The 23,394-nt window shown below is 49.2% G+C and overlaps 1 protein-coding gene across 4 annotated transcripts in view; it reads right to left on the bottom strand.

The window, feature by feature from the left end:
• Cfap57 (cilia and flagella associated protein 57) overlaps window positions 1-23,394 on the bottom strand; it is a 72,253-nt gene that overhangs the window by 19,986 nt on the left and 28,873 nt on the right. For 3 of the 4 annotated variants that reach the window (XM_005083869.4, XM_021235131.2, XM_040756800.1), the window contains exons 10-18: window positions 20,634-20,846; window positions 18,757-18,930; window positions 16,217-16,378; window positions 12,127-12,282; window positions 9,877-9,970; window positions 9,130-9,320; window positions 8,208-8,381; window positions 6,322-6,480; window positions 3,237-3,380 (exon numbers count right to left, since the gene is read on the bottom strand). In XM_005083869.4, coding sequence (XP_005083926.1) covers window positions 3,237-3,380; window positions 6,322-6,480; window positions 8,208-8,381; window positions 9,130-9,320; window positions 9,877-9,970; window positions 12,127-12,282; window positions 16,217-16,378; window positions 18,757-18,930; window positions 20,634-20,846 — 1,467 coding nt within the window. The remainder of the gene's footprint in view (window positions 1-3,236; window positions 3,381-6,321; window positions 6,481-8,207; window positions 8,382-9,129; window positions 9,321-9,876; window positions 9,971-12,126; window positions 12,283-16,216; window positions 16,379-18,756; window positions 18,931-20,633; window positions 20,847-23,394) is intronic. The other variant, XM_040756799.1, reaches the window with a different exon arrangement.

The following is a 23,394-nucleotide window of genomic DNA, read 5'->3' as shown; positions in this document are numbered from 1 at the left end:
CTGCAGGCTGGCACTGGCCCAAATGACAGTAAGATGGTACAGCACTGGAGGCAGGCTGAGGGGTCCACCACACTAAGGTCACTGAAGAACCTCACCAGGAGCAGCAGGAGCTGGCATGGGTGCAGGGAGGGGTCCAGCATAGAGAGATTGGTTCTATCAGAAGACAGAAAACCAGTGCCCAGGCAGGAGACTAGCTGAGCAGCTACACTGGGCTCCAGTGAAGGGAGACAATGTCTTTTTTTAATTAATTAATTATGTAAAGGGTATTCAGAAGAGGGCGCCAGATCTCATTACAGATGGTTGTGAGCCACCATGTGGTTGCTGGGAATTGAACTCAGGACCTCTGGAAGAGCAGCCAGTGCTCTTAACCTCTCAGCCATCTCTCCAGCCCTGGAAGACAATCTCTTAAGACAGGGAAATGACAGTTGGAAGAGAGAAAAGGTGCCCCAGTAATCAGGGCCTCTGAAGGTCATGTCTGTGTGGCACAGCTGATCATACCTCTTACCAGTCCTATGCCACAGTGACAGACTGGGTTAGGATGGAAGTGACCCGGGATCGTATTCTTTCCTCCACAGGCAAAGCCTCATGTGACTTCAAGGACATAAATATAAACTGTAAAATACGTAAAGCATGCGTGTCTCTGGCTGGAAAACTACAAGATGAGCCCAGAATGTGGGAACAAACTTCTCTTCCCCAGCATGGACATTCCGTCCACTTTTCCATGCTATTCATGGTGACAAGTCTCAGTGGGGAGGGATGGGAGACTGGAAGGAGCATTTTGTCCCCCAGCAGACATCTGGCAGTGAACGGAGATGTTTCATAACAACCCAGGCAGGGCGTTATGGAGAGAGCAGAGACAAAAGACAGTGCTAAAACCCTCCATAGTGTACAGGACAGCCCGGGCAGTGGAGAGTCAGCCACTCCAGAACACAGATAGCTCCAAGAAACCCTACACTAGAACAGATAAATGCGCTGAAACTGAAACCGCAAGAACCCTGGAGGAGAGTTTTTCTCCACAGAGAGAAGCTGGGGAGGTGTATATGAGGGGGTATCTCCGTCCAGGCTGGACACCTGCTCATTCACAGAGATCTCGGGACACAAGCCCCTCCAGGGCTTGAACCTTCCACCCTATAGGATAACTAGCTAGAGATATGCGGTGGCACTAATTCCCAGAGGAAAGGCCCACGGTTAGAGGTTCTTACAAAGAACCAGGGTCAGACAACAGCCCTGAGCTCTTGGCATAAGGAGTAGGCATGGGGTGTGTGCAGAAGGGTTAGCTAGGAAGGTCCCTGCTCCCCTATTCATTCCCCCAAACAAGTATATTCTCTGCTTAGCTTCAAGGTCATGCTCAGCCCCCATTCCTGCCAGGGACAGTGAATGATCCCACGGGCGTGTTGATCATAGGACAGAGCCCTCAGATGTTCTAATAAAAGAAGCCTGAAGGAGTCGGCCATTTTCCCTTCGTCCTTCCACAGTGTGAGGACATGCAGAAATTACTGTCTATGAGACAGACATGTCTCCCCCCAACCCCGCCCCCATTCTTCTGATGCCCTGATCCTGGACTTTCAGCTTCCAAGACAGTGAGAAAAATTTCTGTTCCCAAGTTCCCCAGGCTGAGATGTTTTGCTGCCGAAAGGACAAAGTCCTTAGCCATTGCTTGGCCCTGAAGTCACCAGCTTATGGTAGGAAGCCTCAAGAAGGCAGCGCTGTGACCAGCTGTGGGCAGAGAGAGCCACGGGGAAAGTCATACCACCCCCGGAGAGCCCCATTTCTGGGCCCTCTGCCTGGTTTCTCTGCTGAGCACACCAGCACCATCTTGGCCATGGACATCAAGAAAGGTCAAGATGCTGACAGCTGTCCTGCTCCTTCAGCACAAGCACCCAGAGAAAATGGAAGCGTTAGGGTGGGACCCTTCCTTGCCCGGGAAGGCATCTTTGAAGAGGAGACAGCAAAGCTGTGACAGAGAAGATGAAAAGCTGGTCACATGACAATCCAGGGGACAGACTTCCAGGCAGAGGGGACCCTACCACAGAGATCCTAAAACCAGGCAGCACGGCTTTTAGGAGCTGACGGTAAGCTGGTACTGGAGCGGGGGAGGAAAGCATGGAGAGGTACAGAGCCTTTGGACGTATTCTAGTGGGATGGGACACCACGGAGGACTTCGCCTGGTGGAGGCCAGGCTGTAGCCTTAGTCAAGTCCAGATAAGAAATGGTGGAGGGGCTGGTGCTTGCTAAGCCCGAGGACCTGAGACTCGTCTCTGGAACCCATGTGGCGGATGGAGAAAACTGTCTCTTGCAAGCTGTCTTCTGGCCTATACATGAGGTGCTGTGGCAAGAGCACCCTACCACATGAGTAAAATAAAAACCAATTGTGGTTTTATTTTCTTCCTTCTTTCTTTTTAAAGCAACGGCGGAGACTTGGACCAGGGCAATCGCAGCAGGGAAGGAGTACTGGGTTTGAAATCTTACTGGATGGGTGTTGGTGATGCTTTTGGACATGGGAGTTGAGAGAAAGAATCAGGAAAGACTTTTTTTACATTTCCATTTGACTGTGAAACAAACTGGATAGAGGGGAGAAAAAAAATCAAGAGTAATGTGGGTGGAAAATATCAACAATTCAATTTTAGGTCATCATGGCCTCCGAATCATAGCTGTTCTGTACCCAGTGGTGTCTGGTGGGTAAACAGAATGTCCTAAGAAAATGTGTAGGGGCCCAGGGCTAAAAGGCCCACATCTGGGTGACTGGAATCTAGAAATGCATGTCCAGCCAGCTTGGTTCCAATCTCTTTCCTCTCCACCTTTATGCTGTTTGTTCCCCAGAACAGATTCTTAATTGTTCCACTCTTGTGTTTAAGAACCTTTGGAGACTTCTCATGCCCTATCAGAAGTCTAAACACCAGACCCTGGCGTAGGGCCCCAGCAAGATCCCAGGCTTGAGAGGCAATGCATGGCACTTGGTGGTTAAGATTACCTTTTGGCTGAGTACACACCGCCCCCTCGTGGCCATGTAGCTGCATCTCTCATTTGTCACTACACTAAGACTACCCCAGACCCGTGCCCCCTGCACAGCCCAACTAACACAAATTAAATCCCCATCTAACTTGCTTTTGGGAGCTGGAAGCTGCACATGCCTTGGCTGTGAGAAGCGTTTTCTTTCTTTTTCCCTGAGCCGGTAAGCGACAGAGTTAGAAGGGACAGAGGTCTGAAGGGCAAGGTGTGTTTGCGCTGGCCCTCACCTCCTGGATCTGCTCCTTCATCACTTTGATCTCATTCTCCCGAGGCTCTATTTGCTTCTTCAGCTCCTTTATTTTGTAGTCGAGGACAAATTTGAATTTCTCTAGTTCCTGGTTCTTCTTCTTCAGATCATAAATTCGCTTCTCCTGGAAGTGAAATGAGAAACACAAGTGACTAATGTCCCAGGACTCTGGCACAAGGAACCCCTTTAGGGTAGAAAGCACAGACTTCTGGCTGGGGATACAAAGGTACCTGCTGCAGCAGGGACTCTACAGGAAGTCAGTCAGTCAGTCAGTCAGTCAGTCAGTCAGTCAGTCACTCACTCACTCACTCACTCATGTATAGGTTGTGGAAGGTGGTGTAGCTCTGCATTGTGGCCTCGGTGTGTCTCTGTCAGCAAGTAGAAATAGTTCCCCTCTCTTGTATCTCATACCATTTATGACTTGTTTACAAAGAATCCAGCAGACGGAATGCTGTGTGGCTGCCAAAGCTAGGTCAAACAGACAAGCAGCTCCCTGCCTGGCTCCCCTGGGACACTTGCTGTGGTGGAGGCTAGCTGCTACGTAAGAGGTTTACACCCCTGAGCCCTCTGGAAGGAGAGAGCACATTCAGGGCTCTGCGGCTGGAACAATCAGATGAGCCCAGCGCCCCGCTCCCATCCCTGCCACGGGGATGGAGCTGGGGGCACCTGGAAGAAGCACCCGCTGAGGGCTTTCATCCTCTCCAGTTTCTCGACATCCGGGTCAGAGACCAGCCATCCTGTTGGTCCTTGTCCAATTCCTGCTGCGGAGAGGACAGCAACACGGCTGTTTGTTTGGACCACTGGTTTTCAGGTTGTAACTGGAGCCTGGGTCTATCAGGCACACCTGGAAAGCTCTGAGAATGATACAGTGCCCATCCTCAAGGGGGAACTGGCAGAGCAGATAAACAAACACAGTCCCACAATGTGACATGTGGTGCAAGGGAGGGAGACACAGGCATCGTGAGGTCTGGTCTGCGCTGCAGCCACAGAGAGCCGCCCACTTCAGTGTGACACGCTGGTTCCAAGGGAGTAGATAGGAGGCTGGAGGAGATGTGGAGGAAGGCAAGGCTTTTGCCTTGTTCAGAAGTCATCCCGGAGGCCAGGAATCTGCAAACTCAGCCTCTGAGCCCAACTTGACCTGCTGCTTGCTTCCGTTCATTTCAGTTGGAACATGGCCTAGCACATTTGTGTCTATTTTGTGTTGTAGAATGTTATTTTAAGATGTGTTACATTTGTTTATGTGGTGGAATATTTGTTTAATGATGCAAAGATGTCTTGCATTCCTTTATGTTGCATTTAGCTCTGCGACATTTGTTATTTTGCCTGTTTAAAACACTTAATTGGTCTAATAAAGAGCTGAACGGCCAATAGCAAGGCAGGAGAAAGAATAGGCAGAGATGGCAGGCAGGGAGAATAACTGGAAGGAGAAAAAGAAAGAGAGAGGATCGAGAAAGGAGAAGAATGCCAGGGGTCAGCCACCCAGCTACACAGCAAGCCATGGAGAAAGAAGTAAAGAAAGAAATATAGAAATAAAGATAAAAGCCTAGAGGCAAAAGGTAGATGGGATAATTTAAGTTAAGATGGCAAGAAAGAAAAAGAAAGAAAGAAAGAAAGACTGGCTAGAAACAAGGCAGGCTAAGGCCAGGCATTCATAAGTAAGATAAGACTCCATTAAGACTCCATGTGTGCCAGGCGTTGGTGGCGCACGCCTTTAATCCCAGCACTCGGGAGGCAGAGGCAGGCGGATCTCTGTGAGTTCGAGGCCATCCTGGTCTACAAAGCGAGTTCCAGGAAAGCCTCCAAAACAATACAGAGAAACCCTGCCTCGAAAAACCAAAAAAAAAAAGAAAAAAAGAAAAAAAAGACTCCATGTGTGTATTTATTTGGGAGCTGGGTGGTGGGCCCTCAAGAGAGCCCAAGAGCAAAGAATAAAAGAGTAAATAAACAAAACAAAACAAAAAAACCAACCAAGTACAATTTTGTATCTGGGTGGTCTCACATGTGGTACCGGGGTTTGATTAGTTGAGACAGAGGCCATATGGCCTGGAAAGCCTGAGCATCTACCATCTAATGCTCTGCCATTCACTGATGGCTGCTGTGGGCCATGGGAAGCTACTGAAGGCTTTTCAGTGGGAGAATGACCTAACTACACTTGTACTCTGTCAGCTGTGCTGCTGGGACCAGGCATGTGGAGGCTTCTGGGGCTATGATTTTCTGCAGTAGGAGTGCTTGGTTTCTTTCTTGTGAGTTCCCTCTCGGAGAATCTGTAGAGGGCCTTGTCCCTTCTCCAAAGCCTACACCTTATACAAGACTTCCTGTGCAGAAACAGTATGCAGGCACTAGCTCACCGAATCCTTACAAGCCCCCGTGTCCCGGGAGAAAACAGGATGGCACAGTGCCTGGTCAGTAGAGGACCTGTGCCGGAAGCTACTTATCTAACACTGAAGCCCTTGTGTGGTCACAGGAGAATTCTGTCTGGTGAGGCAAGAGATGCAGAGTGGATGGAAATGTGGGCATGGAGTCTGGGTTTGCACAGGAGGATAGCAAATCCTGGATGCTGTAGCGGTGTGTCCACAGAAAATATATGTGCCTGTTAGCTGAGTATTCAGAACAAAAGATTCCCACCTTCCTGGGTTTCTCAGTAGTTACAGGACCAACCCCGTGGGGGTCCCCTTCTGGCCAGCACTACCAATACCGTATGGGCAGCATGGCAGGTGGATTACCCTCGGACTACAAGTGGGCCATCCTAGGGTGCCTGGTTCAGTGGAAAGCAGAGATCTGGAAGCCAGGTGGCTCAGGTTCTTACCCAAGGTCTGTCCCTACAAACCTTGAGACCTTGGGCATTAAACTCAGCCTCTTGGAACCTGGCTTCACGAGGCACAGCCCTGGGTTGCTGGCAGAACTGAGTGTGATGTGTTGGCACCAATTAGCTCGATGCCAAACACACAGCGGGCGGGCATTTCATAGACCACTCTTCCTCCTTGATTCCTAAGAAGCCAGGGCCCTTCCAGCTCTGCCCGGGTCCCTCTGGGCAGTGGCTGGGGAGGGCAGGGCGCAGCCCTCACCTTGTCTTGGATGGTCTCGTCCCTCTCCTGGATCTCCCTCTTGAGGCCTTGGATGTCCTTCTCCAGGGACTTGATGACTCCCTGCAGCTTCATCTGCTCTGTCTTCAGGGTCTCAATGTCGTTGGTGCGCTCTTCAATTTCCTTTTGCAGGCTGCTGAACTGGAGACATGGACAGCCACGTGAAGGTCCCTGGGGCCTCTGAGCTCATCCCTGTCCCCCCAGCTCAACTGTGCATGGAGCAGCCCTCCCCCAGGGAACTAAAACCCACATCACTCAACATCCATGGGTTTTGGGGAGTGGGCTTTGTTATTGCTGTTATTGTATTTTGGGGGACAAGTAGGGAGGAAGTCTTTTTCTAAATTGTCCATACATGAAAATTTCTTTTTTCTAAAAGATTTATTTATTTTATGTACATAAAATAAATGCCTGCATATATGCCTGCAGGCCAGAAGAGGGCACCAGATCTCATTATAGATGGTTTTGAACCACCTTGTGGTTGCTGGGAATTGAACTCAGGACCCCTGGAAGCGCAGCCAGTGCTCTTAACCACTGAGCCATCTCCCCAGTCCCCCATGCTTGAAAATTTCATACTTGCACACAATGTACTGTGGTCGTATTCACCCCTCCATTACCCTCTCTTGCTTCTTGCTTCCCTCCCAATTCTGACACTTCCCTTCTTCACAACGTCACATTTAATTTACCCTTTCCTTTAAAAAAAACTGAGACAGGGTTTCTTAGTGTAGCTCTGGTTGTCCTGGAACTTTCTCTGTAGATCAGGCTGGCCTCAAACTCAGAGATCTGCCTGTCTCTGCCTTCCTAGTGAGGTGACTGTTTCCCTCTTACTTTAAGGTGACAAACTCTTTATGCAGCCAGACTGGCTGAGAACTTGCAGTCCCCTGCCTCAGCTCCTAAGTACTGGAATTACAGGCATGGACTTATTACAGGTATGGGAGGTTTATTTTGTTTGTTTCAGAGAGTGAGTTTTTGGAGACTCTGGGACAGTTCAGTATTTTCCCAGGTCAGATGAGTCAGATGAATGATGGAAGTATAGCATAATCATGCCTAGGTCTATTGCCTGTGGGAGAGAACAGTCTGTCTACAAAAGCTTCAGAGAGAAGCTTCCAAGACTACCTAGTCTTGAGCATAGGTGAAGGTCACAGATGCGAGCTGCTGTAGTAATGTCCAGGAAAGGAGAACCTGGTTATTCTGGGAGTCATTAACAACAGTTTGATTTCTAACAGGAAGCTTTGATTCCGAATGGGCTTGCTCTGAACTCGGCTTCTCTGTGGCTAGCCATAGAAGAAGTGCTGCAGCTCTTGCAGAGATCTGTGAATGAGCACCTTCCCTCTCTGAGCAGTCAGATAACAAAGTAGTAGTTGCCGCCTCACGTTGCAAACAAAGTATCTTATTGCCCTCCCCCCTCACGCCACCTTATACTCCCCCTTCTAAGGAGGAGTCTGAGCAGGAGCTGCCTGAGTCAAGTCTTCTCCAGGCTGAATTGCTGCCTGCCTCATCCTTAGACCTCATTTCCATTTCCAGCAGCTCCAGAGTCCTGTGCACAAGGAGCACGTTAAAGGGAGGGAAGGAAAGAGTCAGGTATGGAGGCGGTGGGACACTCCTGAAGTCCTAGCACCTGGGAGGAAGAGGCAGGAGGATCACGTGTTCGAGGACTGGATTCCACAGTGAGATCCAAGCCAGTCTCATGCCAGATTGTTCCCCCAAAGAGGAGGGGAAGCCAGATGTGGTCTCTTCTGAGGCTGCAGCCCTTTTGTGCTGCAGGTGGGACCTGCGTGGCCACCCAGGGTTTTCTGCCTATCTGCCCCTTGCCCCCGTCTCCTCTGTGACGCTTCCAGGGCCCACCCTGGTTCACGAGGGGCAGCCCGCACCTTCTTCCTCATGATGCCCGTTTCTCCCTTGAGCCGAAGGTTGGATTCTTTCTCATCCCGAAGCTTCCTCTCATACTTAGTTTTGATGTCTTGGATCTCTCTGTCTTCATCTTCCTCAATCTGCTTCTTGGTTTCTTCAAATTCCCGAAGCTGCTGTCGAACATCTTCCTGTGCCTGTCTCGGAGGGAGGGAGAGAGGGAGGGAGGGAGAGCGGGAGGGAGAGCGGGAGGGAGAGCGGGAGGGAGAGCAGGGAGAAGGGGCTGGTGGTGCTGTACTAGGAGAGCCTGGATGACAAGAGCACAGGAGCCTTTCTTGTGGAAGGGAAGAGGAATCAAATTCCAGAAGTGGAAACCAGGGCCCTGTCCTGTCTTCTGTCTGTCCACTTCCTTCCTGTCTCCCTTGTCTCCTGAGCAGGTCAGGCCTCAGGGTCCACCACCTTCTCTAACCACATACCACACCCTGTGCACCTGCTGTGCCTCTTTTCACATGGCGCTCAGGCTTCAGACCCCCCCCACCTTTTTGTCCCCCAAGACAGGGTTTCTCTGTGTAGCCCTGGCTGTCCTGGAACTCGCTCTGTAGACCAGGCTGGCATTGAACTCAAGAGACCCACCTGCCTTTGCCTCCTGCGTACTGGGATTAAAGGCGTGCACCATCACCACCGGGCCCAGACATATCTTTAGAGAGGTTTGGACCACTGTAATTGTATTTGTAAATTTAGTTACACCCCACCCCACCCCACAAGATGAGACTGCCTTGAGGGCAGGAACCTTGTCTTCTGTGCCCATGCTGGACTCCCAGGACACAGTGCTGCTGCACACAGTAGCTGCCAGGCAAATGGCTGACCAAAGAGTGGCTCTAATTACCTCCCCACCCCCAAGCCCTTTCTCTCAGAGGGATGCAGAGCTCGGCTCCCTGGGATCACCTCTTCTAGAAGGCTAGTTTTCTCCTGGAGTTTGGCCTCGTAGAACTCGGTCAACTCCTCCAGGGCCTGGCTCTTTGTCTCATCGTTATCCCGGAGCTGTTTTTCGTACTCCTCCTGCATCCTCTGGGACTTGAGCTGCAGCTCCTGATATTTCTCATACTCTAGGAGCAGCTTCTGGTTGTTGCAGCATTCTGGGGAGAGACAGGAGGGTCCGCGCTGTGTGGGCAGGCAGCACCAGACTTCGGTGCACATACGACACCTCTCCTGCTCCTCCCACACCAGCTGGGGCAGCCACCTCCAGATCCAAGGTCCAAGGCTTGCCTAACTCTTGTGATTGTCCTCTTTATAGCCCACCAGGTGGCCAAGCTCCCTGCATCCAACTCTAGAAAAATCATTTCTATGAAAGTACTGGTAGGAGGCATTTGAAAGTTCAGGATCCGGAAAATGCCCTGAGTAATTCCATTTTATAGATGACCAAGCTGAGCCCCCAGAACATGCAGCAAGGAAATGCTGAGACTGGGACTCAGGCCGTCTGTCAAGCTCCAAACCTGAACTTCCCACTGGCATGTTCGTGCTTTGAGGAATGGGTAAATACACAGGAGGGAAAACCATGGTGAGTTCCAATAAAGTAGTGTATTCATAGACGGAATCACGTTCCCTGACTTCTGCTGTGTCTGGGGGCATTATTCCGATGGTTGTCCCTAAATTGCCTATGCCTCAGCCATGTGGCTCCCCCTTGTGGCTTACCCAGGTCTTGCAGCTCCCGTCCTTGTTTCTCCAGGAGCTCTTCTAAGCGTTCTCGGTGAAGGTTGTCTTGTTTTTCTTTCTCTGTTTTTAGAACCTGAAACAAAGAGTAGCCTTTTCTTATCTGTCAAAGGCACCAATAGGACAAGAGCTACTATCATCTTCATTCATAAGTTTTTCTCAAGCCCTTACTTTGCACCAGACCTTGTTCTGCTGAGCACACGTCCCCCTCTGCAGACATCCTATTTGCTTGGAGACGAGTATGCTTTGCTCTCTATGCACACATGGTAAAATGGATTCGTCAGGGAAGGGTTGGGGTTTGGACATGGATCAAGTAGGTTTTAAAGAGAAAAATCAGAGATTCATTCCAATCATCTACTACTGATAGCTGGGTGTGGTGGCACCCACCTTTAATTCCAGTGCTTAGGAGGCAGAAACAGGCAGGTCTCTGTGAGTCTGAGGCCAGCCTGGTTTCTACAGTTCCAGGACAGCCAGAGATACAAAGTGAGACCTTGTTTCAGAAACGAAGCCAACCAACCAACCAAACAAACGAATGAACAGAAAAACCGCAACACCCGCCCCAGTTGTGTCCCGCGGGGCCATTGCTGTCAGTTCAGGATGTTCACATGTAAGTATGGATGTGAGCTCCTGGCAGGCTGAGGGTACCACCTCCAGGCCTGGCTTTGTGTTTGGCTTATGAACTGAACTAACACTTGATGCCTGACTGAGAGAATTATAAATAAATGAACGAATACATTTAACAGCCAAGGGCTTTTTAACCAAACAGATCCATGAAGATAAGTTACCAGCACAACTGCTCCTTGAGCCACAAGGTGGTGAGAGGTCAGGCAGATTTGGCACAGCATAAAGACAGGCTCACAAATTCTGGGGCCAAGCCTAAATGCAAACTGTTAAGACATTTTACTTTTGGCAATCTAGAGAGCAACGCAGCTGCTAGTCCCTTCCCTAGCGCTCTTGCTACTTCTTGGTTTGTTTTTTTGCTTTTGTTTTTTGAGACAGGGTTTCTCTGTATTTTAGAGGCTGTCCTGGAACTGACTCTGTAGACAAGGCTGGCCTCGAACTCACAGAGATCCACCTGCTTCTGCCTCCCGAGTGCTGGGATTTAAAAGCGTGCGCCACCATTTTTTTTAAAAATGAGTTTTCCCACCAGCCGGGCGTTGGTGGCACACGCCTTTAATCCCAGCACTCGGGAGGCAGAAGCAGGTGGATCTCTGTGAGTTCGAGGCCAGCCTGGTCTACAGAGTGAGTTCCAGGACAGCCTCCAAAGCCACAGAGAAACCCTGTCTCGAAAAACCAAAAAAAAAAAAAAAAAGAGTTTTCCCTGGTCACAAAAATAAAAAGTTCTCACCATAGAGAATCTGGAAATTCCTAAAGTATATTAGAAACAAAAGGTAAGCCGGGCGGTGGTGGCACACGCCTTTAATCCCAGCACTCGGGAGGCAGAGGCAGGCGGATCTCTGTGAGTTCGAGGCCGGGCTGGACCCATAGCCTCCAAAACAATACAGAGAAACCCTGTCTCGTAAAAACCAAAAAAAAAAAAAAAAAAAAAAAAAGAAACAAAAGGTAAGCTACCTAGAAGAGCGGCTTTGGGGGATACTCACACATTACCTCTTCTACATGCACTGTTTAGCCCGGCAGTACCACTCACATGGGAAGCTTTATATCTGTCTGTCCTGTTGACTCCTGTGTCCTATTCATCTCCCCCAGCAGCTGGGTGCCACAACTGAACAGGACGGACACCCTTAGTGTAAGGATTCAGGCATTATGCTGGCCTGCCCCTGTCACCTGGCAGAATGTACCCAGGCACTACCCTGGTCAGCCTAGGAGCAGAGGACCCCTTTAAAAGAAAGACCCCTGCCCACCACACTCCTCTCTCTCTCTGTCTCTCTCTCTCTGTCTCTCTCTCTCTGTATCTCTGTCTCTGTGTCTCTCTCTCTTTCTCTCTCTTTCTCTGTCTCTCTCTGTCTGTCTCTGTCTCTGTCTCTCTCTCTCTGTCTCCCTATTCTCTCCTGTCCTCTGTCTGTCTCTTTGCCTTTTTTCTCTTTTCTCCCCACCCCCCTTTCCCTTTCTAATAAAACTTAAGCTCTGTCTTCCTGGTCATCCTCGCCCGCCATGGAATCCACCAAGGTTTCCCACGGGCTTTCTCATAACACTTAGGCCGTGCAGCTGGCTGAGCTCGCAGCATGGGAACTGCCTATTGCTGAGGTTTCGGGCCCAGGCTCTCAGACACACCTGGTTCTTCGTCTTTAGGGACTCCATCTCCTGGATGAACTTGTCCGTCAGCTCCTTGATCTTCTCCGAGTAGTTCATATCCTTCAGCCGAAGCTGATACTCGTTCTCCATTTTCAGTTCTTCTACACGCGTCTTCAGCTCCAACAGGACCTGAGCCTTTGGGAGAAGGAAGCAGGATTAAGAGTGCTCAATGGCCCCACTGCGTGCCAATAGTGTTCATGTGTCATTCAAAGTGACATGAACGTTACCTGTTCAGTGAGGCCTAATTGGACCTTCTATTTAATCCTGCTACCCTCCCGCCCCCATTCTCAGCACAGAACTCTTGCCTCTCCTTTTTTTTGGGGGCGGGGGGAGGGTTTCCGAGACAGGGTTTCTCTGTGGCTTTGGAGGTTGTCCTGGAACTAGCTCTTGTAGACCAGGCTGGTCTCGAACTCACAGAGATCAACCTGCCTCTGCCTCCTGAGTGCTGGGATAAGACGCGTGTTCACCACCGCCCAGCTTGACTCTCCTTCTTAATGCCATCTTATGCTCTGCTTTTTATTCCTTCAGATATTGGCACCTAGTAATTATTGAAGGCTTTGCTTATTACTTTCTTTATTCCGCTGTCTTTTTCTTTCATTAGAATTTAAGCTCCCCACAGGCTGATGTCTTTGTTGGTTTCACAGCTAAAACTTAGTAGATACTGGAGATACTCTCCTTCTCTGTTGGTACTCCAATCAAAGCCAGGGCTTCACATCAAGAGTTCTATGCTGGGCTACACCGCAAACCCAAAAGATACTTGCTGAATGTCTCCATGAAACTCACAGCCTACTGAGGCAGCCAAAAGTGCCCAATAACACAGTCACTGTCCCCACTCATGTCTTTCGTGCCAGTAGCTGGTGCCATCACTATTGCTTTAACATAGCGCCCGATTCTACTGTCTAGTCGCTAGTGTTTGGTCTTTTTCCATTGCACCCCAAGTTTTCTCAAAGTCCTGTAATATGCAAATCCCTCATTTCCTGAAGAGCCAACGCGGAGGAGTGGGAGGACACAGACACTTTCTTCTTGACTGCATCCCCACACCCCCTTTGCTGGTCTGTTTCCCTTATTTCCATGACGACAAGGAACAGTTTGTTTCTGTACTCCTACCTGGTACCAGGTATGGACTCAGCATGGCGGAGGTACTGAGAGGAAGGATGCCCACTGTGGGTCCTCATGTGGCTTGGTGCCCACAGGAGGTAGAGGGAGAGTAGTCTGAGCTTGGAGACCACTGGGGTGTTACAGGTCATGTACGAAGTGTGGCTGAGGCACTAGAGGGCCTCCACAGAGCCTCGGCCAGCCCCCTTAAGCTGGCTTTGGTGTCAGCAGGGCTCTGAGGGTGGTGTATACACAGAATACACGAGGGGTGAGGTGACTAGCTGGAGTGTGACTGCAGGGTTCAGGTGAGAGGCCGTAGGGCCTTGAGCTGAGGTGGGGGTGGGGGAAGCATGAAGGAATGGAAAGGCTATAGAAAGAGATTCTAGAAAGTGTGGTGCCTGTCTGGCTCTGCGGTGACGAGAGGAGGCCATGTTGGAAGGCTCCCCAGGTGGCTATACTAAAGCACTGGGTTTGGCCTGTCTGGCTTCACAGTCCTGTTTGCCGACAGATGCAACAATACTGTCAACACTGGTAAGGTTCGGCAGGTGAATCGGTGGCCCCACGGCCTGTGTTGAACTGGTGACATATTGCTGAGAACGGTCCAGTTTTTGATGTGGGATGCTCGAGGTGCTTGCTCTCTGGCCTTCTATAATCTGTCTCTACGATGCTGCAGAGAGTATCTTTCCAGGGTTGGAGTCTTGTCACGATGCTGATACCTGTGGTCCTCCCCGGCAGTTTCCAGCCTAACACACGCAAAAGGCCTCTGGTTTCTCTGATTCTCTCCAGCTCTCTTCTCAGCAACACATTCTGCTCGTAGCTGCTAGGCACATCTTCCCAGAGGCCCCCTCTGTACCTCTCCGTACACACTGCTTGCTCCATACGGAAGGGCTTTTGTTCTGAAAGGCTCTGTGTGGGGCTTGCCTCCTCTGATACAACCTGGCCTGGGGTGGGGTCCTTCCCTGCACTGCTGCAGCTTGCTTCCCGGGTTTGTTTTCCCTGGCTGTCCTCCCAGGCTACGGGCCGAGGGACCCCTCTGCATCTCTCGTCTGGCAGTGTCAGTGTCAGCGACAGTGGCCTGTGACAGGCACACTGCAGCTGCTTCTGTGGCCAGCACATGGATGTCCATGTGCATCCAAACGACTGACTGAGTGAGTGAATCCCTGGGTGAGAGACAGTTACTTGGAATGTCACAGAGTGGAGAGATGGAGCTGGACCTGGGGAGAATGTGGAATGTCACTGCAGGAAAAGGTTTGCAGAGATTCATCCTGATGATGCTTTCATTGTGGTGGCAGCAGTGCTGTCAGGCCTGACTGGGGTCAGAAGTCAGGGGTCAGGCTTCAGGGTCAGAGTTAGCCCAGACTGTCAGATCTTGAGCTTGTCCCTGCATTTCCTGTTTGGTTTCTCTGCCCTCTGGGAGGAATGAGAAGAAAACAAGAGAGTGCAGACATGTCTGTCTGCCACAAGGAGGTTAGGCTCTCTCTCCCTCCCTCCTTCCTCTGCTTTTCATAGAGAAAGCTGCAGGGCGTTCTGGAAGGGCTGTCCAGGAAACACCAGGGCCTCCGTCCTGCCGTGCCTTTGCCTGGCTGTTCTGGCAGTTTTGTTGTCTCTCTCCTCTCTGATCACAGCACGCCTGTCTGACTTTTCCAAACACTCATGCTGGGCTGGAGAGATGGCTCAGCTGTTAAAGGCTAGGCTTGCAACCAAACACTCATGCCCAGAGCCTGGCTAACCATAGGGAGCACACTCAGATACTCAGTTTTTCTGAGAGGCAATGATAGTGTAGCTCTGGGATTCTCTGAGAGCCAGACATGCAGCTTCATTCATGAACTGTGCCCAGGACTATGCACTCAGATTTCAGCAAAACATTTACTGTGCTGAACTTACAAACTCTACAAACAAGAGGCAGGTTCCCTTGGTATAGGGACTGAAAGCCATCTTCGGATTCAATCTGGAATCCAGTTCTGGGCCTGCTGTTTACTAGTGCAGTAAGTTGGGATCCAGCACTAACTTCTGTGAATCAGGTTGATCCATAGCACTCGAGTCATGGAGGAGAACAACAGTGTCTTTTTCACAGGGGTATCCAGAAGTATGTATGTGAGTGTCCATGCATGTTAATGGTGTGCGTGCGTGCGTGCGTGCGTGTGTGTGTGTGTGTGTGTGTGTGTGTGTGTGTGTGTGTGTGTGTAGTCCAGAGGTTGATGCTGGGTGTCTTCATCAGTTACTCTCAAGTTTGTGTTCTAAGACAAGGTCTCTTGTTGGGCCTGGGGTTCATTAGTTCGGTCAGGTTGTCTTGCCAGTGAGCTCCAGGTCTTCTGGCTTCTTCCACCCCTAACTCTGGGGTTCTGTATGCTGGCCTCTGTGCCCAGCTGGGTGCTGGGGATCCAACCTCAGGTCTTTACACTTGCCTGCCTGAGCCATCTTCTCCCAGGTCACATGTTTTAGAATGAAGGTTCCATGCACTAGAAATTGTTATGCTTCACAGATACAACTTGAGCATGTGATAGTTTAATCTTATGAATGTGCACTGATTTTCTTTAAGTCCCTCACTATGGCCGGGTGGTGGTGGCGCACACCTTTAATCCTAGCACTTGGGAGGCAGAGGCAGGAGGATCTCTGTGAGTTCGAGGCCGGCCTGGATCGACAGCCTCCAAAAAACAATACAGAGAAACCCTGTTTTGTAAACCCCCCCAAAAAAGTCCCTCACTATGGTTCCCACTCTTACACTGGAGCCAGAAGAAAGCAAGGTCATGGGACTCAAACACAGAATAAGTCAGACAGGCAATGTGAGGGTGGCCGTAGTCATGTGGTTCCAAGCTGGTTAGCTGGCAGGGCATGGATGGAGGTGTGAAGGGAGCTGTGGCAGTCTGCACCAGGCCTGGGTATAGCTGGTCCTTTAGAGGACCTTAGATGCTAGCCCTCTGAACATAGTATGCAAAGGAATTCTGTGTTCTTCCCCATTAGACCTGGTTCTTACCTTCTCTTCCATGTCTGTTTTAGTCACGAGCACCTCTTCAGCAAAGCCCACCTCCCTCTCTCGTTTGATTCCCCGGCCATCCTTATCAAAGACCCTCCAGGTGAACAGACAGCCATCCTCAGCGACAGTAAGCAGGAACTGGTCATCAAAGGTGAGCAGCATCTGTGGAGGAAAAGAGCATTGAGAAGAAGTTTTCTGGGGCTGTGGATGCCCGGGGAGGAGCTGGCTACTGCACAGGCTTTGGTCCATGCAACCTGCACACTTCACTGGGCTTGCATGCTCTTTATCAGGAGAATCAGACAGAAGCATGTTGGTGCATCAACAAATTTCTTCATTGATGGAGTATGAGGGGTCAGTGTTTGGGGAGAGAAAATTTCCAGCTTACTCAAAAGCAAAGAACCAAAAGCTTCACTCTTATGGCATCTACCATGTAGTCAGGGATGATTTCTTGGTGTCACCACATGCAGAGGAGGAGGGTTAGCCGAGCCTGTGCTTTTCTTCATCGTGCCTCGGCATGTCAGACGTGACTCATCATCATTTCAGTCTCTGCTTCAATGTGGTTCTCACTACACCAATGGCGCAGAGGTACCCATGGGTAACCATGGATCTATGGTTGTGACTGTAGGATGTTTCTGTCTCCTCTCACCTGGAATTTATCCCTTGTCATCTGAGATAGGCCCTTCACCTAGAATTTATCCCTTGTCATCTGAGATAGTCCCTAATTGAGCTTGGGAACAGAGTGATCATTCCCCTGCCTCAGTCAATTTTATTTTTTAAAATTTAATTTATTTTTAAAACAATCTTATTTTACATACCAATCCCAGTTCTGTCTCCCTCTTGTCCTCCAATTCACCCCACCATCTCCCCATCCCACCCCCCATCCACTCCTCAGAGAGGGAGAGGCCTCCCATGGAGAATCATCAAAGTTTGTCACATCATTTGAGGCAGGACTTAGGCCCTCCTCTGTGTATCTAGGCTGAGAGAGTATCTCTCCATAGGGAATGGACTCCAGAAAGCAAGTTCATTCACTAGGTATAAATACTAGTTCCACTGCCAGCGGCCCCATAGACTGCCCAAGCCCCCCAACTGACACCCATGTTCAAGCGGCCTAGTTTAGTCTTGATTTTAATGATCTTATTTTCCTGGGCTTTGGGTTCCTAGTCAATACTTGGCTGCCTACAAGAGTCTTTGAAAGCTGAGTTGGCTTCTTGACTCCCCTGGAGACTGATTTACTTTTTTTTTTAACTCCCAGTTTTAAGCTGTGTTTGTTAACCTTGTAAGACTGAGGGATAGCCTGTCTCAGACACAGCCATCCAGAAGGAAGATCAAAGGTGAACAAGAGGGGAGCTATGTCAGTAAATGTTCATCTGGACTCTACAAGAGCAACACACACTCTCCACCACTGAGCCATCTCTCCAGTCTCTAGAAAAGCATTGCTTTTGAGGAACATTCAATCACACAGAAACATTTTTACAATAATGTTAAAGTTTTAAGAAGCAGTCTTCGAAAGCATGGCCATACAGTGTGATCTTTATTCTAGACATATGTATAATATATATGAGGGAAGATGGTATCAGAATATGAATGATGATGCTACTATAAAGGTCTCACTTCTAACATGAATATACATTGTTTCTACAACAAGAAATGATTTTTATCACAAAACAGTAGATCTGCAGGAAAGATGGGACTATAGCATCACCCTTTACTTTGGACCCAATACCCAGGCTTGGTACAGAAACTCACCATTTTATAATGAAAAACCCTTCTCTAATGTGTATAGTGCCTACGGGTAAGTGTGGTGGACTGAATGAGAGTGGTCCCCCATAGGCCCACATATTTGAATACTTGGTCCCCAATTGGTGGACTTATTTGGGAGGGCTTAGGAGGCATGATTTTATTGGAGGAGGTGTGTTACTGGGAGCAGGCTTTGAGGTTTCAAAAGGCTCATGCATTTCCCATCACTGTTCTCTGCCTCATGGTGTTGGTCGAGACATGAGTTTCAGTTGTTCCTTCACTCTGCCCTTGTGGACTCCAGCCCTTTAAAACCAGAAGTCAAACTAAACACTTTTGTTTGAAAGTTGACTTGGCCAAGGCATTTTATCACAGCAACAGAAAAGTAACCAAGATGCTAAGTCAGTATTGAATTCAGGACATAATTAAACATCTTTCATGTCATCTAATTCAAATAAAGGAGGCAATACATTTTTTTTTTGGTTTTTCGAGACAGGGTTTCTTTGTATTGTTTTGGAGGCTGTCCTGGAACTCACTCTGTAGACCAGGCTGGCCAAGGGTTTATTATTGGTTGTAATTTTGTGTTAAACGATCTTTAGGTGTGACTCTGATTACTTCCTAGATAAATTCCTAGTCGTTTCAACATGGGTATGAATACCAACAGGTGTCTGGTGAATGGGTGACAGATGGACAAATGAGCAGAGAGAGAAGGAGTGGGGAGAAACCAGCAACACTGAGTAGTTGCCAAGGCCGGAAGGTCTGTGAGCCAGAGCCTGGGCTGGACTTGGTGGGGAGCCACCTCTCACCTTCGTGATGGGACCAGCGTGAGCCTGATACTCATTGAATTCCTTCTGCAAAGGCAGGGGGTACTTCATGGCACGGATAGTTCCCACTGAAGTGCCCACAAACATCATGCGCCCCGAATGTGAGATGGTGATGGCCGTGTAGATGACATCAAATGCTGATATCTCTCGAAGGATCTAGAACACAGGCAGGTCTGCTCAGTGGGAGGGGCTAAGCTGTGTCTCCAGTGTGCCAGTGTCATCTTTGGGGTGGGAATTCTATTAACTTTTTCCTCTACTCCTTACAGTATTTGGTGTAGTGTCCACCACATAAAAGGCCCAAACCAAATACTTGTTAGTTCCTCCTCCTCTTCCTCCTCCTCTTCATTGTGGTGCTGGGATTGCAACCCAGGCCTCACACATGCTAGGCAAGCCCTCTTCCACTCAGCTACCTCCCCAGTTCAGAGGTCCTAATCGTTATCATTATTTTTTTTGAGACAAGATCTCACTGTGTAGCCTGGAACATATTAGGTAGACCAGGCTGGCCTCAGAGACCCATCTGCTTCTTCACAAATGCGGGGATTATAGGTGTGTGCAACTGTGCCCATTAGGACTTCTCCAGTTTTGTGTGTGTGTGTGTGTGTGTGTGTGTGTGTATGTGTGTGTGTGTGTTCACATCAATGTGAGTACATGGAGGCCAGCATGACATTAGCCATCCTATTCTTTCACTCTGTCGTATGCCTTTGAGACAGAGTCTCTTCACTGACCCTGGAGCTGGACAGATGACCAGCGAGCCCTGATGATACTTTTCTCTCTGTCTTGTCCCCACCTGTCTAGTACTGAGAGTACAGATACACATGGCCACACCTAGGTGCTAGGACCTCAACTCAAGTCTTCACGATTGCACAAAAAGTGCTCTTACCCACTGAGCTGTCTCTCTAGCTCTGGTTTCTTAACTCATAGCCAGTTGTGTTAGGAACAATACAAATGGAATGGCCATAACTCCTAGGGTACCATGTACAAACACTGTCTTATATCCTTTGCCTGTTGCAACCCATCTGGTCTTCCCAAAAGCCCTGAGGAAGTTACAGTTACATTTAAGACAATTAGAAGATGAGTCACCGAGGCAGGAAGTAACTTGCCTCAACTCATAAGTGTGGTCAGTGGCAGCCTGATTTCACTTTTAGCTCTTGACAGCAATGCTGCCAACACACCTCAGAGCTTGAACAAGATGACAATCATAAATTTATCTAGGAAGCGTCCAAACTATGTTCTCAGGGAACTCATTCATTCTTCTACCATGACTGCTTATTCACCCACCTGCTCACCTATCCCCACATGATGATTGTGTGTGTGTGTGTGTGTGTGTGTGTGTGTGTGTATGGGGGGGTGGGTCAGGCAGTTCACCAGTTAGTAGGGATGTCAAGGGGAGGGGACATAGCCCTGTCCTGGTGGACCATTATTCTGGCAAGAGCTCAGCTTAATTGAAAGTTAAATTTGTGTATGTGCAAAATGGTGTGTGTGGCGGTGGTATGTGTAGATCAGAGGACAACCTGTGGGAACTGGCTCTCCACTTCCACTAGGTGGTCCCAGGGGTCCACCTCAGGTTGTCAGGCTTGGTGGCATGTGTCTTTACTAGGTGCGCCATCTTGGTGGCCTAAGAGTGTTTTAGAGATGTTGCTGATTTTCATGTGTGTGGGGTAAATGGGAAGTTCCAGACATCAAGCAAAATGGAAAGGGCAACGGGACCCACAGCTTGATCCAATCAGGAGGATCAAGGAGTGACGAACTGAGCTGACCCAACGGAGAACACAGCAGGCACTGTCCCATGAAGGAAGGTCCTCTCTCATGTGTTCTATCAGAAGCCATGGAACAGCCAGAGAGGGGGAGGGTGGACTCACCAAAGAATCTGAAATCTCCTTGAGAGTCTGGTCTGATCCGACAGCGAAGATAACCTTGGCATCAGGGGAGACAGTAACAGAATTGTAGCTACAGGACTTGAGTACACATTCGGTCTCTCTCTTCCCCGTGGACAGATTCCATTCATACACAGCACCATCTGTCCCAGCAGAAATCAGTTTGCTGTCATCTAAGTTCCACACAACTGAACGGATCTGCAAGGGATGCAGACACAACTGGGTGAGAAGAGTGTACACTCATGCACACACACAGGTGCGCACACGCTGGTGCACACACACAGGTGCACACACACACTTGGGGGAGATAAAACCTGGGGGTTCCACTACACTAAGGCAGAATGTCTGCGCTTGGTAGAGGTCTGTCTAAAGACAAAACATGTTTTCTTGGCTGCATTAACATTCTGTTTTCTAAGATGCAAATGTTGTAAGATGCTGGGAACAATGTACTCCCACTCCCTTTCACTTTATGAGTGCAGACTGACTTACATTACTTTTGTAATATAACTTTATCTTATGTGAATGCATGGCTTGGCTGTGGTTACAAGTCTCTGCAGAGGTCAGAAGAGGATGTCAGGTCCCCTGGAACTAGTTGGACTTATGGATGGTTGTGAGACACCATGAAGGTACTGGGAAATGAACCTAGATCTTCAGCCAGAGCAACAAGTGCTCTTAACTGCTAGGCTATCTCTCCAGCCCCATTTGAGAACCCCTTTAGTTTTGAAATATTCATAGGAGACTGCAAACAATAGCTCTGAGAATAGACTTGTAGAATGGCAGTGTGAGGATATCAGCTACTTTCTCCAGTGACCTAAGTTAACTGGTAAAAATAATCAGAACCACCACTTAGGGCTGGAGGCATAACTCAGTTGGTAAGTGGCTCACCATGCAAGCATGCGAACCTGGGTTTGACACCCAGGACCTACATTAAAATAAAAAAATCCAGCATAATGGTACAAACTTGTGACGTCAGAGACAGGCATATCCTTGGTGCTTGCTGGCTAACCTAACCTACTAGGTGGGCTGCAGTCTAGTCAGAGAATCCATTTCAAAACAAGCAACCAAGCAAACAAACAAACCATACATGCACATGAGTACAGTCACAGTCCCCAGAAACTTGTTTGAAGGGCATGGGATGATGGAGAAACATTCATCCAAGAAAATCTCCCCAATCTCTGAAAGAGGAGCCTGTGGTGTCTGTGCCCTTGAAAAGCCGCTACTGTGTACTGGGCCAGCAGCTGCCAAGGGGACACGCCAACCTCCAGTCATCAGTGCAGTTTCCTAGGAAGGAAAGGATGCTGACATCTGCTATTCCCACAATGCAGAGGCTTGAGACAGACATGTCTGGTTCCCTTCCCCCAGCCAGTCCCTCAGGGAAGCAGCTCCAGTCTAGATGCAGACAGGCCAAGAGCAATGGTACCTCACTGCTGATGCTCCGGTGGGCTTATGGGTGGAGGTTCCCTACTATGAGGACCAGGGGAAGATCAGGGGTTCCTGTCACCCCCCTCCGCCCTGAAGTTTCCACTCAAAGTAGGGTTGCCACCGCTGGGAAAGCAGTGGTGTAAGGGCTTTGCATCAGGGAGAGACAGCTGCTGAGACAAAGCACTGTGTGACAGCCAGGGACTGACTTTATTTGCAACAGAATCTAGAGACTTCTGTGTTCCTGGGCACATCTGAAACAATGGAGATCTTGGTGAGAGATCAAAGAGGTGGCTGGTAGCTGTGATGTAAGGAAAAAACAGCAGAGCAGCACAATTTCCTAAGAGAGATCTTACGAAAGAGATGGTTGAAATTCACTGGGGGCTACAAGGCTGTGTGCCTGCAGCGGGGAGCTGGATGTGGGAAACACGGAAGCTGTTTCCATTTCCTAAGCTCCCTGAAGCCCCACTGACTCAGATGCAAGTCTCCTCTGGTACAAGTTCAGTGTGGTCCACCACACACTGAACAGTAACTTCTGTTGATTCAAGGATGCCTTCCAAGAATCCAGGCTTGACATGTAAAGACGCGCTCACTCGTGGCAGCATGGAAGAATGTATTCCTGACTAAGGCTGTGCCTTCTCAGGTAGAACCAGAGAGGACACATCCAAACTGCCCATCTCTGCAGACCATGGAGCAAAAACCTCACAGTCAAAAGCAGCTTCCAAGTCCCCCGCCAACCTAGTAGTAAAGGCTAAAAACTTAAGAAGCTAAGTGGGATTATGAGAAATCTAGGTAGGCTTATGGGAAATCTGTGATTAATAAGTACCTTAGGCCATCCACGGGCAAACCGAAGGCTAAAACCCCAACAGAAAAAGATCTAAACAGGGACATTAAAAGCTGCACACTGCAGAGGAAAAAGGCTTTACAGAATTAGTTCCTCCACTGAACAAACAAGCTGTCAGTCATCCTACCAGCTAACCCATCCACCACTAGCTCTCAGAAATACAGATCTAGAATTGCTGGAGTATAGTGCCTAAAATAGCCAGCCAGCAAAAAATTAGGAAACATAAGAAACAAACCAACAAATCCCTCAAAAAATAGTGCGCCCAAAAAGAGGATGACAGAAGCGAGCAGGGAGGCAAAGAAAGTGTCGTGAAAGGTGTCCAGACTGATTCAGCAGATGAAGTGTTGGGAGCAGCCGATGTAAACATGTCCAAAGGAGCACAGAAGCCACGCTTGAGGAGTTTAAAGAAGCGATGACGCGGCTCATCCAGTTAGCAACACCAAAAGGAGAGGGCATTTTCAGAAACTAATGGATACCCTGGGG

This window comes from Mesocricetus auratus, unplaced genomic scaffold (assembly GCF_017639785.1).
Source record: "Mesocricetus auratus isolate SY011 unplaced genomic scaffold, BCM_Maur_2.0 Super-Scaffold_100014, whole genome shotgun sequence".
NCBI lineage: Eukaryota > Metazoa > Chordata > Mammalia > Rodentia > Cricetidae > Mesocricetus > Mesocricetus auratus.
This window is presented reverse-complemented; position numbering and strand designations above follow the sequence as displayed.